This window comes from Mytilus californianus, unplaced genomic scaffold (genome assembly GCF_021869535.1).
Source record: "Mytilus californianus isolate M0D057914Y unplaced genomic scaffold, xbMytCali1.0.p SCAF_13, whole genome shotgun sequence".
NCBI lineage: Eukaryota > Metazoa > Mollusca > Bivalvia > Mytilida > Mytilidae > Mytilus > Mytilus californianus.
The window spans coordinates 44791168-44812340 of NW_026262615.1; the positions used below are offsets into that span (position 1 = coordinate 44791168).

At 31.7% G+C, this 21173-nt stretch overlaps 1 protein-coding gene across 1 annotated transcript in view; it reads left to right on the top strand.

Annotated features, from left to right (window-relative positions):
- Positions 1 to 21173, top strand: part of LOC127723953 (scavenger receptor cysteine-rich domain superfamily protein-like) — a 48811-nt gene that overhangs the window by 26926 nt on the left and 712 nt on the right. Inside the window, exons 8-16 of the mRNA XM_052230669.1 lie at positions 4124 to 4311; positions 5139 to 5256; positions 5450 to 5607; positions 6576 to 6720; positions 10026 to 10189; positions 11118 to 11284; positions 13178 to 13319; positions 17865 to 18067; positions 20537 to 20690. Coding sequence (XP_052086629.1) covers positions 4124 to 4311; positions 5139 to 5256; positions 5450 to 5607; positions 6576 to 6720; positions 10026 to 10189; positions 11118 to 11284; positions 13178 to 13319; positions 17865 to 18067; positions 20537 to 20690 — 1439 coding nt within the window. The remainder of the gene's footprint in view (positions 1 to 4123; positions 4312 to 5138; positions 5257 to 5449; positions 5608 to 6575; positions 6721 to 10025; positions 10190 to 11117; positions 11285 to 13177; positions 13320 to 17864; positions 18068 to 20536; positions 20691 to 21173) is intronic.

The following is a 21173-nucleotide window of genomic DNA, read 5'->3' on the forward strand; positions in this document are numbered from 1 at the left end:
ACTATAACGGTTACCGTCTCTTGCAAGACTACCACTGAGTCGAGATAAATTTTACTGATCGAGGAAGGGGAGAGGATGCCTGCGTCTTTCTGTCATACGGGAAAATGGTGAATATATATTTTGTTCATGGCTTGTATTATAGTTTCCTTCGGGTTTTATATGACCCGTTCATCCTATTTTGACTTTTTAAAATTCAAGAGTCAGTCCTAAATGGAGGTAAATTATATGGCCTTCCAAATACCGTTTCGATCCCTAACATCACTGAAGAGACATTTATTGTCGAAATCCGGATATGGTGTACACATTTGTGCACCTCATTTTTGTGGTATACCATCTTTTCCACAAGTTTATTGTTTTCTGTTTGTTATTAAATTAATATTAAGATCCATTTTGTTAGATATGGTGATCAATTTTTTTGTCAATCGCCAATGGCAGTCAGCAGGGTTTAAGAACATCAGTTGTTCGACCTGTTAGTCAAATGCGTTTTGTTAAATTAGACTTTTTCACTTTTTTTGGACTTTTGGAAATTGTTGTTTGTGCTGTATTTAGACCCATTTACCAAGAAATTTGTTTTACATTCACACGTATAACAATTGCGGTTTTTATCCAACGCAATCATAGGTTTGAACGTTGTTTTAAATTCAGACTTTTTTTTAATTTTTTTCATGTATAGTAGGTGAATATGTTAAATCGATTTATTGATCTCCGGACAATTCATGGCGGTGAATTTATATATTTTAACTATAATATTAATTTTTTTGTCAAATAAAAGATATAATATTTGGATCATAATTCTCTTAAAATTCATTGAAATGATATAAGATTTGAAAATTCCGATGAACAACAAAAGAATTTAAATTGATGCACGCTTGGTATCTCTTTAGTTGTCCCCATTCATTATATTTTATAGTGTTATATTTGAAATAAAATCGAGAGTGGGGCAATTGATATGGTTGAACCTTTTTTTTTCAACGTGAATCTGTCTTCACATGTTTTTCTTTTTTTTTTCTCATTCACCTAAGAAATAAAACCCCAGAAGAAAAATGGAAGTAAAAGGAGAGGACTGCAATTTAATATATAAATATAAAACTTACCATTATTAGCTGCTATAACTATATCATCTTCGTTGTCCCCACTGAAATCGAATATATCTGAATACACATTTGATGTTAATCCCAAGTTTGAAACACACTCACTAATAACGACATCACTTTCTTCGTTGTTTTTTTTTGGCATTAAGAATGTACTTTCATCGTCTTTATCCATTTTGAGACACCAAAAGCATGTGAAGGTATTCACGAAAAATATATTTAAAGTACGTAGTCCTAGCGCACACGAAAATCATGATACGCATACACCGTGTCTTCATGAACATGTAGCAATACATGTTGTGTACCTTCAACTGTACTTTATGTTTGTCTATTGTTTAAGTTGAGCTACTGTTTAAAGAGACCAACATGTAGGATAGTGTATATAAGTTTATCCACAACCCAATTTACACACTTGATGAAAATAAATCTGAACATGAGTTTGTATTTGTTTGCTTTTTCACCTTTTGACATGATAAACAATGTTTTAAGGAAGATATAAGCCTCTAACAGTCCATTCTGTAAGATATTGGACTGTCCAATATTTTACAGAATGGACTGTTATCTGCTTATATCCTTTACAGATATTTCAAGAGAAATTGCGAAAAGAACACATGTAATTAGAATTGATCAAACCGTTTTGAACAAAAGAAGTCGATGAGAAATTATGTATTACAGAATGCTTATTATGTTAGATACGTACCTTTATAAGATTTCGTAATATTAAACATATAATTAATTGTATTTATTAAAATCTGAACCAGTATTTAATAAAAAAAAACAGCGACATCATTATCTTTACCCTTGCATGTAAGTTTTATTCTGATTATATGCCAATCTGAGGACTTACACTCTCGGACTTAGGCTAGTGTACGGTTAGGAATATTGTTACTGTTCGTTTTCGATAGGAATATACGGCATGTTTGGTATACGCCAATGACCCAATGAAACAGCATCCTCCCTATACGATATTAGGATTTGTGTTATCTTATTGACCAATGTACAATGTATATAAAGTATACAGAATAAAGGGAACAGTAGTTTACCGCTATTTAAAAGTCAAAAACCGATTAAGAGAAAACAAATCCGAGTAACAAGTTAAAACCGAGGAAAACACATCAACTATAACATGTATAAGAGTAAAACCGAACAACAGAAATACTGAACTGCAACAAAAACAAACGTCAACATACATAGAAACGGACTATTTGATAGCAAATGTCATTTTCCTGACTTGGTAAAGGACATCTTAAGACTATGACTAGCCAAACCTCCCGCTTATATATGTTAAAAAAACATATCGCTAAAATGACAACATAACGTGACAGGATTACAGTAAAAACAAACGCAAGAACATTCAGCAACTAGAAATGCGTAAATAAATAATATATATAATAGTACATTACATAATGTAAACTGCAGAATAACAACGGACATCTCCCTTTAACGACAGCACAGGAGAAAACTACCAAAGAGCGTACTGCAAACCAAGTTTATTCTCCCAAAACACAAATGGATAATATAAAACAAAAATAATTAATGACTATAGAAACTTTAAATTATGCTATAAGTACGAAAGGATGACTATGAAAATATCTACAATCAATTGTCGTGTTATATATGTTAACATTGCTTTAACCAAATAAAAACCATGCATATCTCTATATTTAACTGTTAATATAACAACATAAAACTTGTGAACCAATGTTGAAACATTGTGTTTACACATGACCTTTCCGTAGTAATCTAGTATTTAAAATGGCACGTTTAGTGTTCTAAAAATCTTTTAACAGGCAAGCTATGCAGAGCACTGAAATACAAAACATAACATAGAAAACCAAAGACTGAGCAACACGAACCCCATCAAAAACTGGGGGTGATATTAGGTGCTCCGGAAGGATAGGCAGATCCTGCTCCAATGTGGCACACGTCGTGTTGCACATATTCTTAATTCACATTACAATATGTATAAAGCAATCATCAATAAATAAATTAATAATAATCCGATTGATTGAGGAAACGATCACTATTCCTTGCAATTATATAGCAATAGATAATAATATTGATAATACTAATAATAATAATAATAATAATAATAATAATAATAATAATAATAATAATAATTATTATAATAATTATAATAATAATAATAATAATAATAATAATACTACTACTAATAATAATAATAATAATAATTATTATAATAATTATAATAATAATAATAATAATAATACTAATAATAATAATAATAATAATTATTATTATAATAATAATAATAATAATAATAATAATAATAATAATAATAATTATTATAATAATTATAATAATAATAATAATAATAATAATAATAATAATAATAACAATAAAAATTAAATGATAATACTGACAATAGTAATACTACTACTACTGTTACTACTACTACTAATAATAATAAAGATAATAATAATAATATCGAAAAACTGAAACAAGCACGTTGGTATCAGGCGATTTGAAAGCAATATTTTCTGATTTATCTCCATTTTAATCCTCGCTTATGGTATACAATCATGTAAACTAGTTTATTCCTTGAATAAACTTATTCTTAAAGAATATCAATTTAATACAGGTATAAAATCTTTTAATATTCTTATTATTGGTATTAACATTGGTTTGGTTTGTAAAAATAAAACCATAACTGAATATATATATCGCTATATGTATGTGCAGAACTCATGATCTCACAACCTGTTTTCTTATATTTTGGCATCGCACAAGGTCATCTCAGACTGTGTATGCCGTCACTAAACTAAATTCGTTGGATGTATAATATTATATCACATCTTCTTTTTCATCTATTTTAAAGTGGAAAGATGCATAAAAGTCAATACAACAAAATCAGCACAGAAAATGACTTAAGTTCTTAAAATGAACATGAAAGTGTTTTTGTAAAACCGACTGTACTTTAGAGCAGATCTGGTACATAATCACAAACAAAAAATAGGAGTACAAGGTATTTAAACTAACTTGTATTAAACATTTTAAGATTATTGTTTCAGGATGAACACAGCAATACTCTACAAAAATGCATGGTTTGGTCAAGGAAATGGAGTATCATTTGATCTACAGACAGAATGCTCAGGAAAAGAATCAAAGATTTTTTTTTGTCCTCTAAAGAATACTTTCGGAAAACAAAATTGTCAGCATACTGAGGATGTAGGTGTTCAGTGTGTAGCCACACCACTAGGTAAATTTCAAACGAGAACTGTTTAACGTCATTGTTGAGTTCTTGGATTTTTTCTGACTGCAGCGTAACGTACAACTGTTCTTCCTCAGTCATCAAATATATGTTTGTTCTCATTTCCGAGGTAAATAATTAATAGACCACATTTGGTACAGTAAATATATGTTTAAGGTAAATACAACGTATGCTTCAATCGTGGATTGTAAAATAGCAGTATACAATCGGTCTAATTCTTTGCCCAAAACTTCAAATTTTGAGACAGATTGGCAATTAATGTGTAAGTCTGTTTGTTACAAAAAAAGAAAAAAAGTTATTCATTGCAGTATTAACACTGGTTTATCAAAAACTAAAAGTTTGTTTGTGTTTGAATCATTTTTCAACTGAGCCATTTAAGGGGAGGTAACTCTAATAGTAAAACTCGTTAAAGAAATATTGAAAAAAAAAAAATTTAACATGTAGCAAGAAAACAAGATCGGTGACATTATATGTATCTGTTTGTTTTCTAAAAACATATTATAAAACCTATCTTCTCATATTTTATTTCAAAAATTCTATGTCATAGATTATTTATGTTAACAAAATAGCGTTTTAGTCATGCACTATCGTTTGCACGACTTGTAGTTTGAAAAATAACACGGTGATCTATAACTTTTATTATATTTTTTTTAAGTTTGGTAAAATCTAAATTTTGGGAAAGAGTGAGAAAATTCTATCGTAGGAAATATATACCGATTCTCCACCTTAAAGTTAATAAGATTTATGTATTTACCTTTCCATAAATAACAGTTCTCCTTTTGTTGCAGGTCTTGATAAAATTAGACTTACTCTAGGTCAATCAAAGGGCAATGGTAGACTTGAAATAAAGTATAACGGAAAATGGGGCACCGTGTGTTCAGAACAATGGACATCACAGAACTCAAAAGCCGTTTGCAGAATGTTGGGTTACCAGTAAGATATTTAAAATGAAACATCGCTGATGTCTAAACGTATGACTCTTTTCGGGTATTAATCTTATATAAAATCATTTCTCAGGTATACATCATTCGAAAGATAACTGGAAAGTATGCATAATAGGAATATAATAAAATAAGAAGTATCTCGACTACAACTTTATATGTTACGACTTATTTTGTTGTTGCAGAAATCGTACCATTGAGACAAACACGATACAAAGGAATGGCACAGCCGTTGTTCTTGGATCTTTAGACTGCCTTGGAGTTGAAAATGATATCGGATTCTGTAAAGGTGACCTCGATAAGTCGCAATGTAATGATGACATCGTAAACATTGACTGCTCAGGTACATTAACTACTGTTAAGAATATAAGATCATATAACGTTAAGGAGATGTGGACGTATAACATTTGGGAGTTTAAAAAAGGAGAAACCAATTTCACAACCATCTGCATACCTTTTCAAACAAAATATCAGCTACTGGATTTTTTCTGCAAATAAACTTCTATTTATATTTCAAAGATCCATATTCTCTCTTGAATGCTCTTTAACTTAGACATTTTAAATTTTGATTTGTCCGTCCAGCTGTGTTGATTCAAGCGCAACTGGTATTGAAGGCTAAACGCGCGTCTTAACAAATTATTAAATTTGAAGAATTTTTCATATTAATTCTTTTAATATGTCCAGAGCAACAGTCTTCAGTTAACAATCGCTATTTTCAGATTTTGATCGAATAAAATGGGAAAATTTAATAATATTATAATATATTATAAAAATACTAGTAATTGGTATTCTGACGATTTCAATGTGCAAAATACACTACACGTGTATTACACGCAGTAGTTTGGTAGCTTGTGTAAGATAAAAGACCTTTTTTCTTTGGTGTAACAAATAAATCGCTCCTTTATCTTGATAATGCTGATATTGTCATCCAGGATGATACTTAGTACATATTTATTTTTGTCACGCGTTAGTTCACACTTTTTGGGCTTTCAAATTTATGATTTTAGCATTCCTGATGAAAGAATATCAATAAAAGCGTTTCGGACGGAGAAAATGTATAAAATCTTATCATCACTTACGTATATGACTATAAAGTCATCCAGGAAAACTTCGATCTGTACGCTTCCTTACTTAAATATTCCTACAAGGGATGTCTAGTACAGAAATACTTAATCTCTCTAATATACATTATTTCTAAAAAATCATCGCTTTGCGTAACATTTTATATATATGGATATAAAACATATTATACTGTTTGATGTTATCCTTGTGAACTCCTCGCCACAATTATTTTTCTGATTTAAATCAAAGGAGGAATCGAAGTTAGACTTTCCGGGGGATCGTCACCAGCTGATGGTCGAATCGATATAAAAGAGAATGGACAATGGGGAAGTCTGTGCGACAAGAATTTTGGACTCTCAGAATTACAAGTGCTATGCAATACGCTTGGGTACAGGTAAGCTGTTTCCAAATAACTGTGAAAATGCCCATATAAAAGGGATAATTGAGATAGTACTGATATTGACAAGATACGCATGTAGTTTAATTATAAATTGGAAGCTGTATATGATATGATCGATAATGCTGATAAGGACTTTGATATAAATGATGTTTGAAATAATCCAATTTGTGATGAAATCTTGAAAACGGCGTCCTAACTAAACTGGAAGTGAGCGAAGCTATAATAGATTTAAAAAAAAAATAAAGCAGGGCTTGGACAAAATATTGAACGAATATTTGAAATATTCGCCTCCTAGTCTAGTATCTATTTTTTGTAAACTGTTTAATCTCATTGTGAATACAGGTTATATACCTGAAAATTGAACTTCTGGTATCATTAAACCAGTTTTCAAAAACAAGGAATGCCAAATTGATCCTGATAAATATAGAGCAATTACTCTCATCACTTGCCTTGGGAAACTTTTCATGTCCATTATAAATACTAGACTGAATATTTTTGCAAATGAACTGAATATTACATCCATGAACCAGACTGAATTTCGTAAGGGATATTCTTCACAAGATAATATTGTTGTATTATACGCACTTGTTAAACTTTACACTTCTTTTGGAAGAAATTCTTTTGTACATTTTGGATTTTAGAAAGGCATTCGATACTGTTTGGCGGACAGGGTTGTTGACAAAATTACAAAAAAGTGAAATTCAAGGGAAATGTTTTAAAGTTGTGTATAACATGTGTATAATATGAACAGTTGAATAAAGTCTTGTGTTCAGTTTAATGACTGTCAGTCAGAATTCTTCAATTGTCCAACAGGTGTTAGACAGGGGGGGAATTAATCGCCTTTTCTATTCTCGACCTTTTTAAATGATCGTGAAGACTATTTTTGTCTGCTAGATGGACTGCCGTTTGAAAGGATCAAAGAGAAACTTGAGAGTGAATTACAGTTTTATAAATTTTTCTGATATTCTTTGCGGATGACACAGTCATCGTAGCAGAGAGTAAAGATGGTTCACAAAAAGCTTTTGATATATTTCAGTCTCATTGTTCATTGTGGAAACTAAAAGTAAATGTAAATAAAACCAAGGTTATTATCTTTTCTAAAAGAAAAGTAAACCACAATTTCAGTTTTATATTACAAGGTCAAATTCTTGATATTGTAGATCGATATCCTTACCTAGAAGTTATTTATAAATATAATGGTACATTTATTGAGACTGAGACAAAACTTATAGAACAAGCAGAAAAGGCATTTTGTTTGTGTTTATAAACTTATCAGAAACGAGTCTTTACCTGTTGATATCCAATTTAAGTTATTTGACTCGATCATAGAAGCAATTTTATTGTATGGTTCCCAAATTTGGGGCTACAAAAACCTTTAAACTATCGAACAAATTCATTTGAAGTTTTGTAAAAGAGTACTCAAAGTAAGGAACACTTTGCCAAATTTTATGGGTTTAGGTGAACTTGGGAGATTTCCCCTCAAATTAAAGTTAAACGTAGAATGGTATCATTCTTGACAATACTTGTACAAGGTGATTAAAAACTAAGTAGTATTTTATATCAACTGATGTTATCCTTTCAAATTAAAACTCAATATAAACTCAAATGGATTAAATGTGTAGAAGCTATTTTTCACGAAGTTTGATACAGTTACATTTTTGAAAAGCAGCTTGCATTTTGTGATAAAATTGTTGTGAAACAAATTTTATGTGACCAGTTTTGTTTGGAATATCACTTATTGATACTTAATGTGTTTAATCGGACGTGGTTGTTTATATGCAAAAATTAAAATATTGTGTCATTAAGAAACAAATACACAGCTTGAGCGAGCATTCTCAAGTTTGAAGTTTTACTCTCCTATTGTAATACTGAACTATGCAAAAAGCTATCATTGTTCATCAGAAAAGTTAATGTATTTCTTTGATTTATGTCATATCGATCCATATACATGATATATGTTGTGTATCTATTTGAAAAAATTATTCACACTGTTTGATGCTAATGAGCTATGTGCATTGATTTTTTATATGTTAATTTTTTTTTCCGTCATGTTATTTACATAGATTGTATTATATATTTGACCTCACGTTGCACGTTTAAATGTGTCTGAGTGTTTTCTAATCTTCTAATAAATCGTTACAAAAATCGATAAAAGTAAACTCTTTCAACTGATTTTTATAGTTCGTTCTTATATTGTACTGTTACACCACTGTCCCAGGTTAGGGGGAGGGTTTAGATCCCGTTAACATGTTTAACCCCGCCACATTTTGTATGTATGCGCCTCAATGTGAACGTCAATGTGAACGTCAATGTACTTGAAGCAAAATTCCGACTGTACGTGCCGGTTGAAACTACAATCGAAAATACGAATGAATATTGTCTACAATAAATCGTTGTGTCCATTTGTGAAATAAAATTGAGAATGGAAATAGGAATGTGTCAAAGAGACACCAATCGGATCAAAGAGCAGAAAACAACAGAAGGACACCAATGGGTCTTCAACACAGCGAGAAAATTCCGTACCCGGAGGCGAGCTTCAGCTAAGCCCTAAACAAAAATATGTACTAGTTCAATGAAAATGGAAGTCACACTAAACGCCAAAACATATAAATGAACTAAAATCAAAAACACATACAAGACTAACAGAGGCCAGAGGCTCCTGACTTGGGACAGGCGCAAAATTTCGGAGGTGTTAAATATGTTTTGTGAGATCACAACCCTCCCCCTATACCTCTAGCCAATGTAGAATAAACAAACACAAGGCAATACACACAGTAAAAGGCAGTATAAAATAAGTCTGAGTCCGATTTCAGAATAGGTAACAAAATAAACTAAGAAGAAGACAATGATACATAAATTAACAAAGGACTACTAGCAGTTACTGACATGCCAGCTCCAGACCTCAATTAAAGTGATCGAAAGATTATGTCTTAATCATATGAAAATCAAGCACAATCCCTCCCGTTAAGGTTTTAGTATCATATCATCATAAAATATATGAGAAAAACATAACCCGTATCATACCAACAACTGGTTTTAGAATAAATGTGTTTATTTCCGATGCAAAGACCATTTGAGGGAATCAATATCAGTACCAAAATATGCCATCTTTAACGACCTCATAACTGTATTGTAACTTTGTCCTTCTGAATAAGTCTGTTTAAAGGTTTGGTTAGCTTTTTTATGGAAGTCAGCTAGATTTAAAGAAGAGGGAAAAGGGAAATGAAAGATAACACATTCGAGAGGAAAACTTGAGCAATTGTTGACGTTATTTTTTTTTTTTTTTTTTTGTATTTTAGGGACACCCTACCCTACTTATATCACTTGCCTTCCTTAGAAATGCATCGGGCAACGTTTGGAATTGATCAGTTGACATGCAGCGGATTGGAAGATCATATAGCTCAGTGTCAAATTTCAAAAACAGCATCCTGTCATCATCGTTATGCTCATTTGAAATGTTTTGGTAAGAATATTTATAGCATTACTGGTTTAATTTATTAATATGAAAGACAACAAACAATATGAAAGCATGCGTTGAGTGAAGTTTGGAAATGTCAGGTTTTCTCAATTTCTATGTAAATACAATATGAATGAATACTAATGAAAAAACATAACAAACATTAATACACACTGGCTGCTTCACATGAAGTATCCATAATTATCCTGCAACGATGCAAAAACTCAAAATTAAATGTACATCGTCATGCTTATACTTTGTCAAAAATAGTCTAAATGAAAATCCCAATATTGTTTTAGTAAGCCATTTTTATCAAATGAACACAAAAACCAAAAACAATATACGGAAACACAGGAATGGGTGTATATGAAATGGTTAAAAAAAAAGAAATATGTTAGTACAATGTACTGTTAAGGGATCTAAACATTGAAATTACTATGATAATACAAGATAAATAGTATCATAAATCAACGGGAAAAAACGAACAAAATAAAAAAGTCTATCAAATGGGTGTGACAAAAAAGATCTCCACGAGATGAATACAGTTTGCAACAATTTTTTTTACATTTCAGTGGAGGATACAAACCTTTCTTTCGTTGTATCATTTTCAGAAACTATGGCGTTTTCAAAGTTCTAGGTAGACAGTTGTTTGTCGTTTTTCTTTTTTTGCCATGTTGTTGAAAGTTTGTCTTCGACTTATGAGTTTGATATTCCCTTTCTGTCGTTCTGCTAATTTCTACTACATGTTCTATGACACTAAAGAACTTGTATTTTGTAAAACATGAGAACATAACCTCATGTTTGCATAACAATAGATAGTTAAAAAAATAACTTTGAATGAACTTCATTTTTTAAAGAAAAGTAAATGTTGGTGTAACGTTTTCCCTTATTGACTCTTATTTGTATTTGAAAATAATATATTTTTGCAATTTAGATTGTGTACAACAGTATTACTCTGCAACTGGTACGGTCATGTCTGATAACTATCCTGGTCGTTATAATCCGAATACGGATTGTTTGTACATCATACAACCACCTCCAGGTCTTTACACACTTTCAGTTGATGTCTTTCAAATGGCGGACACAGGTGATTTCCTCCAGGTAATCCTTCTTGTATACAGTTAATTGACAACTTACAGTTGCTTATATTAATGAATGCCAGGAGATTTTTTATATGTAATTGAAGCATACTATTTAGTTTTGTTTACTTTCACGTTGTGTAAAGTGCATTCCTTGACAAGTGTACATTTTTGCATTGTTTAACTATCGAAACGAGTTGTCGCAATGAGTTAAGGTACATGTACAAATGATATTATTTGTTCTTATTGACAAAGGAGATGTGGTATGATTGACAATGAGCCAACTTTACAACAGAGTCCTAATGACGGTGGATTTAAGCATCTATAGTTCACCGTACTGCCTACAACACTGGGAAACCCTATACCGTATCGTCCTCTTTAAAACGTAACACAATTCAAACGATAAAAACAACACGACCTGATTTATGACAGAACACTTTACGACAAACTAATATTACAGACAGCAACCAACTGCGACAATCACTCAATGTCCAAAAGTATTCAAAGCTTTTGTAAATGTTTAACGTGCTAGAATTGGTATGCATATAAACTATCATATAGATCTTTTCACTAATTTGCATTTCTTCTTTGTTTTGAATATCCTGTATTTTCTTATGGTTGTTGCCCGTTATTTATTTCCCCCATAAAGAGATAACTCTCGTACCACATTGCTAGGTGTGTGATACGAACAAATGATACGACAAATTAGTTAAAAATAAATTGATTGGCTTATCCAGCATCATTCGACGATACAGCGACATTTCTATTAGCTATTCGTTTTGTCATTGATGATTTTCGAAGATTTAGAAGATGTACATTTCACTAATGGCAACGGAGATATGTGATTTTTTCAATTATATACAATATAATCACACTTTTCATCTGAAAATCTGCTAATTTGTTCAATTTTAATACATTCTGAAGCGTACAAAAAGTTATAAAATGTCTGATGCTTAAAGATTTGATGCAGGAACTAAATATATGACGTCATATTTGTATGCAAGTGCAATAACGATTCGTTGATTTTTTTATTTAACACAATGAGAATGTTTGCCATAAGAGAAATAGGTTTTTAACAACTCTTGAGAATTGGATATTGCTTGATAAAAACTCTCGTTATTTAATTCAAATAGTAACAAATTGAATATAAACTTGGACAAAGCTCGTTTATTTTTATATTGTAATTAAATAACTCGAGTTGATATCAAGCGATATCTCATTTTCACTAGTTATGAAACCTATACTTATCATTCTTAAACACTATAACAATACGGACGATTCAAGGGGTAAAATCGTATTTAGAAAAAATATATTAAGTTTTATTATTCAAATCTATTCTCGGTATCTTCATAAACAAAGACAAAAAAGGACTATGGTAATGTCATTAATTGTCAAAAGCTGCATTAAAATAATAAAAATGCATTTTTGATTACAGTAGATGGAATTCAAACCATTTATAATTTACATATCTTTGGACACCTAAACTCGACACTAATATGCACTATTCCATATTAAATCGATGTTATGTACGCTATTTTAGATCATAAAAATGTACTACCTTATACCCTTAACCTACGTAATGCTACAAATTATACTTTTACAATGTTTGAAAAGGGTTAAGATATACGGGATTCTATAATTTTGGTCATTTATCTTTTGAAAGACATATTTCAGATATATCGTATCGTTTGTTTGTTTGTGTTTATTTGTTCGTTTGTTTGTTTGTTTGTTTGTTTGTTTGTTTGTTTGTTTGTTTTATTGGTTTTCTTTTACTTCTATATATTTCAAACTCAAATGCAATGTAAACCATTTGCACGATTAACCTAATTCTATGTACCGGAATGATTTTATATATCTTAGTTTCTTTTACTAAAAAAAAAAAATTGAAGTACATTATATCTCCGTTGTATTGTAGATAAAAGATTCACCCTTTGGAAAGGAACTAGGAAAATATTCCGTGTCATCATATATCCCTGTGGCTTTATCCAATCAGTTTTGGATAAGATTCAAGACAAATGGTCAGAAATCAGCAAGAGGTTTCAAACTCCATTGGTCTCGTAAGTGGCATAAGATTTCAACAATGTTTGGAGAAGTAAACATTTTTGTTTAGTAAACTAAATGTGTTTTTAAATGAATCGTGTTTCGCTTTTGACATATAGTGAAAACGTCTATTTAGGGTTCCAAACAGCCGGGAAGTGAGTTTTCTCTTTAATCTTTTAAAAAGAATATGCAGAAATACTCCTGTTAACATGAAATTTCCTTGTTTTGTAGCATTATTATCATGCTTTATATAATGCAATTAGCAGCATTATATGCAAAATCCACTTGTTTTTGGCGTTGAGTTGCTGTCGCATTGACGTTTATCACACATCTACCTTTGTTCACTTAGCTCTGGAAATAACTATGTATTGTTTTTGTTCCTTTTTTGTCTCTTTACATATAAATGTCTTGATTTGAAGATAAATTAAGGCTATGTTATATCTAGCATGTGTTTGCTTAGTTCGACATAAACAATTTGTTAAAAAAACTATATGACGCATATACAGATTCATTTAATGAAAGATAGAGTCGTCAAATATGATAAAATGTCACCGATTTTTACATTCGTGGTTTAAAATTATAGCATAAAAAAATATATCGTTCGCGTTATTGATGTTTCTGAGCCATGTGTTCTAATTGTACAATTACTATCCCAGATATCTGTTGAATGGATCAAAAAGATTTCGAAAAAATTAGATTACTTTTGATTTTTTTAATCTGCCATATTTCAAATAAAGAGCTATATATATATGTAATGATGTGTTTACATCGTAACATCCTTGTTAGCATACCTAGCCCTTAGGACAGGTGAGCTTTTCTCATCACGTGGCGTCAGTCGTCGTCCATCGTCCCTTAACTTTTACAAAAGTCGTCTCTTCTGAAACTAATTGACCAAATTAAACCAATCTTAACCACAATCATCATTTGGGTATTTAGTTTTAAAAAAGTGTCATATAACCCCGATTTCCAACAAAGATAACCGACATGGGTAAATATAGAACATAGGTATAAAATGCAAGTTTTGTCTATTATTGTGAAAACCGTTATAATTAGAGAAAATCTACCCCTACCAGATCACCCTACGTTGAGTTTCTTTGTTCTGCATGCTTTCTTTTGTTCTGTAACATTTTGGCGGGAATGTCGAACACACATTAAAACTTGGTTATATTTTTTTCCGCATTATGTGACATAAAGACTAACTTTCAAAAATGTAGAAACAAGAATGTGTTCATAGTACACAAGTGCCCCACTCGTACTATCATTTTCTATGTTCAGTGGACCGTGAAATTGTCTCATAACTCTAATTTGGCATTAGAATTAGAAAGATCATATCTGGGGGAACATGTGTACTAAGTTTCCAATTGATTGGACTTCAACTTCATCAAAAACTACCTTGACCAAAAACTTTAACCCGAAGCGGGACGGACGGACGAACAAACAAACGAACGAACGAACGAACGAACAGACAGAAAAACATAATGCCTCACTACTATTGTAGGCGGGGCATAAACATTCATTTAATTGCCAGTGTCTATGCTGGGAATCCAACTCAAGACTTTAAGCATATGAAGCCACGATTCATACCCCTACACCAGGACGACTGGATTCAAACTCACTGCTAATTTAACATATTTAAACATTGTATCCGGGAATCATAAAGAGTATATACTATATAGAGCATATCATAATTATTGTATGGTGTTCTGAACGAGATTTCATGAAGCGTAAACGTTTTTTTTGTACAGTCTTAAAAGAGCTGGGATGTAAAATTGTTATCCAACTCGGACTGGTGTGTCAGTGGACGATCACCCTCCGGCCTCCAACCATCGGGGTGATCTAACACTGACACAGCGTGTCCTCATGGGATAACTATTACTGAGCTCTGCCAATTTACTAATTACGTCAAGACTGTCAGGGGACTTCTTATATAAATTATTGCCTTTAAATGACAAATTTTACCATTTTTTTAATTTTTGCCTATCATCTCTAAAACTATATCATATATATATATTGCAAAAAACATTACCAAGACGAGACCATGAATTAAGTCCCATAGTCGAAATCACCAGTCGACTCCTTCTAAGAGTAATTGCCCTTTGATGACGTTTTTGACCGTTTTTTGGCGTTGTTGCCTTATATCTTAATAATTATAATAAATAGATAGAAACTTTGAATAGCAAAAATGATCAGCAAGGCAAGATCTACAAATAGGTTAATTTTTTCCCATCCAGATGTTAGAAGGTCACTCTTTTTAGTACCTTTAAAATCTATTTATACCACTGGGTCGATGCCACTGCTGGTGGACGTTTCGTCCCCGAGGGTATCACCAGCCCAGTAGTCAACACTTCGGTGTTGACATGAATATCAATTATATGGTCATTTAAGTAAATTTCTTGTTGATAAAACTTTAAATTTTTCGTAAATCTAAGGATTTTCTTATCTCAGGAATAGATTACCTTAGCCGTATTTGGCACAACTTTTCGGAATTTCGGGTCCTCAATGCTCTTCAACTTTGTACTGGTTTGGCTTCATAACTATTTAGATCTGAGCGTCACTGATGAGTCTTAGGAAGACGAAACGCGCGTCTGACGTATTAAATTAAAATCCTGGTACCTTTGATAAATATTTATAAAAGTGATTGCCTTTATATGAAGATTATTGTACCCTCTGTTGTGTTTTGAGTAAAAATTAAAGAAGATAGAGAGAAACTTAAACAGACAAAACGATCAGCAATACAAGATCAACAAAAAAGAGATTTTTGTTATGAATTCTATTTTCGTCTACAATGTTGGATATGCACATAGACCTATTTGAGCAACACAGGCTCTTTAGAGCCTCTAGGTTTTTTTTAGAAACAATCACAACAGTAATTAGCTTATCAACACTTTGAAAAATACTATTCAACCAAATGAGTAAGTGACTGTTCAAATGTGACGATTAAGTGACAGTTTAAATGTGACGATTAAGTGACTGTTCAAATGTGACGATTAAGTGACAGTTCAAATGTGACAATTAAGTGACAGTTCAAATGTGACAATTATGTGACTGTTTAAATGTGATATATTGTCAAATTTCTTCCTCATTTCTTATCAATCTTTTTCAGTAAATTAGTTATTTATATAGGACCGGGCGTAAAAAAAAACTTCTCTCTTTTCGAGCTGCAATTTTACAATTAGCAATGAAAATATGCCAGTTCATAATTACAAAATCTGAATTTTATTATTTTTCGCACAATTAACCTAGTACAACCGTTCGTAACGCCAATGAGTTTATTTTCGGTTTTTGATTGTAGAAAAAAATGTACTTATCGCCATCAAGTGTATTAACGTATTTTAACCAAAGTCATCACCATTAAGGGTATCTACGGATTTTAACTGTACGTGTAGCTATTAAGTTATTTAAAACTGATTATGACTGTACGCAACACCACTATATCCATTTAACTATTTTAACTGTGTGTATCGCCATTATGCCATTTACGAATTTTAACAGTAGTTATCGCCATTATTTTACATACGGATTTTCATCGTACTTATCGCCATTAAGTTTATTTACGGATATTAACTGATCTTATTGACATTTAGTTCAAAATCATACATGACATGATATGTTCAACATCCATGAATGTTGATGGAAACAATTTTATTTTGAAAAATAAGTAAAGAAAATATGATTATGTAGCAACTTCTCGGCATTTTGTTATGATGTATATGCAAATATGTAACGCCATTACATGTTAAAATATAAATAATTGTTGTTGCCTTAACATTGATTTGCAAACATTTCATGGACAAATAATAAATCCAGTACGCGAGTTCTAAAAAGTGACTCGAACAAGCTGGACAAGAAGTTGCTGACACTGAAAGAGAGAGAGTATTGGTCAGACGCAGATGTAGGGCGTTTGAAAAGGCTACCAACGGATCAATTAAAAGGAAAATTCGTTTAATGTTGTTTCTTTATTCTATTGTTTAAGTGTTGCCGTACGAAATACATTTTGTGAGCATCTTTGAGAATAATTCTTTATCAGAGAAACAAACAAAAAAGCTTAAAATTATAAATTATTAAAGTATAGACAAGAAAGTTTTACTTGAGGGCCATTGTCACACTATGACGTTTCGTATGTTCATAGATGTTCTTTTTTTGTAATTATTTATAATGTGCCATAGCACCAATCAAGATTCTTATTTAGTTGTTCAACACAAATGTGCGTTAGTACATCTTCTGCATGTAAAAATATAGTACGATGGAATTTTTAGATTTTCTTTTTTGTGCCACAATTGTTTACTGAATCGTATTGCATTTGTTGCACCTTATCATTCATTTGAACTCAATATATATTTTATATTAAATAACTGTTTCTCTACTTATTTTATTGGAGGTGAGAAACTGAAATAACTGTGTTACCTCCGCACGCAGATTTGTTTAAAGCAGAAATATCTATTTTGTTCACTTTATTATTAAGGAGTCATTTACCTTGAAATAATTGAAAACATAGTAATGTATTTTGATATATTTAATTATTTTTGAGCGCAAATCATCTGAATAATTTGTTTGTTTTTCAGCATTTGATTTCAAAGATCTGTTGTCCCTGAACTGTGAAGTGAATAGATGGGGAGCAGCAATCAACATCACATTATTAAAAATGGCAAACCTACAAGTCAATTACTCTGACATATACATGATGGATCCTGACTGTTATGGACAAATAGTTGGTGACACACTTCTGTTTAATCAGCCTTATAGTGAATGTGGGTCAACCAAAAATGTAAATACAAGTTCTTGATTATTATATTGTATAAAACTGTTTTAAGCTTACTAGAATGTTACAAAAAAAGAAGAAGAAAATCAGATTAATATTGGTGAATATGGTAAAACTTTGAATGTAAAACTGTAAGACTAAAATTAATGCAACAACTCTTTTAGGATGCTAATGGAAAACGCTGGTGTGGCCTGCTAACAGCACATCATGTGTTGTCTCTGTACGATGCTTATTGTAAATTAAACAAAATGTGAGATAATTTTAATGTTTAATAGAAAGGGTGTCGTGTGGTTGCCAAAATAGGCATTGTTTTGGTAAGAACTTGCATTTTAACTTATCATAGCATTATTTATATACAGCAGTTCAAGAGATCGCATTCATTAATCTGACAATTATGTTTGTTGTTCATAAAAAACCCGTAGCATTGCGACCACACATTATGCAGACTTATCAAAATGTATAAAATAAACTTTGCGTACCCATATAAAGCACCTTCTTCTTTTGGCAACGACCAAGTCTATTCTTTATCAGAACAAAAATACGTGCCAATTTTAAAATGTTTAATTCCGTTATCAAATAGGTTTCTTGTGTAAAAGAATCAAAGCGTGCTTGTTGTTGGTATTGGTAAGTGTTTAATGGTTAAGTAATGAGCGTGACTTATTACCGAACATCTTTCATCGAAGGATTTAACAGAGTAATCAAGAAGGACAAACAAGCGAAGTAGGGACAAGATTGCAATCACTTTTGTTGGCTTTCGTGTGGCGCAATCCTAGTTTTTTTAAACGTTGTTTGTCGCACTTAGTTCGGGACATTACAAAGCAAAATTGTATTCAATTTACAATTCACAGTTTTCGATTGGCCTGTTAAATTTCTTAGTTCTCTTCGACACGAATAAATGCGCGCAAAATTCTCATAATGTGTATCATGTATATAGTATTTGATTATCATTTAGAGCAGAGACACTCGCTACAACAAATTCTACGAAAAGTAAATAATATATATAACTTATTTTAGGCAATATAACCAAACTTCTTTATGTATTTGAGATTTCTTGTGTTCTTTGGTTACTGTTCCTTTGATATTATCGTCCTATACTTGTGCTGACATTCCGTGCAATGTATTGCCAAAGTGTAGAAAATTACATGACCATGCTTTCTTTTCATCACTCAAACTTAAAATGTGTATCTCCTCTCCCGTGGAATACACATATTTACCTTTAGACGGTTGATAATTATTCAAGACATGCATACAAAACAAGCATATTTTCATCTCTGAAACTTGTCGGTACCGTTGTTAGTGGTCTGTCAGTTGCCAAGGAAACTCTCCGCTCAAATTCCATATCCAATTTAAACAGGATTTAGTAATGGGTTGTTATTGAAAACATTCAGTTTGTAAATCAAGTTATGTAATTATTGATTGATTGATTGATTGGTTGTTGGTTGCTTAACGTCCAGTGTCAAACATTTCATGCATGTTCAGGACGTATGTAACAATAAATAAAATACTAATAGGTAGGTCCTGTATTAGAGGTAGTCCGGGATGAAGGTCTTGGAAATTTAGACTGCCACTGGAAAATTGTGGGAAGATTGGATTGGCACAGACATGTAACAGGCCACATACGGATCCCTCGAAGAGTTATTGCAAGGGTTCTTAACAAAGAGCGTGGCACACTTTCTCTCTCTGTACACAAGGTATCGGATTTAACGTTCCCATTCTGACCGGACATGGCTGCGTACTTGTACATCCCACACATCCAAACGGACGCCCCACTTTGACAAGGGTTTTATTGCCGGTCGGAAGAAGACCTGCTTTGACCATGTTTCTATTCCCCAGTCACCCTTATGGGTTGTAATTGTTCGGAAATGAGATTACACGGCTAACTCTGTTGGATAGTTGTCTCATTCTACATCTTTGGCACCTTATTTTGCAAAACTATACTTTTTTTTAAATGTGTTATGCCTTATAACGGGTTTGACTTCGGATGTACCATATGAAAATCATTTCAAAAGGGCGTGTGCTCTGCATTCAGAAATATAATAGATCGGTGAAATGTTACATAGTTATTTGAATCATAAAAAAATTATCTTCTTATTATCACTTTAAGCCAATTTTACTGGAAAAGATGATGTATAGTTATTATATTGTTTTATAGTGCATAAGAAAAAAAAATCAACTCAGAAGACATTTTTTAATCCCCGTTGCTAAACGTTTGATTGTATACAATGTAGAGATCTGATCAATACATATAACAATTCAGTAAGTCAAGCATTTTGCACTTAAAAATTTATGCATAAGTTGAGATATTTTATAATATTGGTTATGTATATTTTTTAAATAATACAAGCAATATCACTGGCCATTTGGAGGATTATCTTCAATTCATAAATTCTTAATAAATTGTAGTTAAAACATAGTTTTTTAAAAAGTACAAGGACTATCTTAAGAAAATGATGATATTGGCCTTCCTTCTTTCAGATATCCCATTTCTACATTACTTATCAAAACAACATAACATTTATATCAGAGGGTGTTACACATGACATTCCTTTAGAGTGTAAACTTTTTAAGGACGACAGAATCCTTCATTACCATCAGATCGATGGAAATTTAGAATTAGATGATGACAACGGTAAGAATGTTTACAATATCTTCAAAAGAGCTTTCAGTTTTTCTATAACATCGATAGCAAGAGTACAATTGTGTACACCAGACGCGCGTTTCAATTACAAAAGACTCATCAGTGACGCTCGAATAAAAAAAATAGATTATTCTGCAATATCGTAACCAATAATCAATCGATCTAACACATCAATTTGAAAAGCTCTTTTTATTTATTTACTTATTTATTTATCTATTTTATTAACTACCCCCCCCCCCCCCCCCTTTTTTTCCCAACAAAGTACTCTTCTACGATGTCATAGTTACGTTTACTTTTTGTCGAGAAAAAACTATCCTATATTTCGTCATCAGGTGGCGGCGTCGATGTTAGAGGCGTATTGATTTGAGTTCCTTATGTGCTTTAAATATTTCAAGACATCAAAAACTTTGTCAAAATTTTGACTGGATTTTTAAGGAACTTGGACAGTAGCTGTTTATGAGTAAAGGACACATT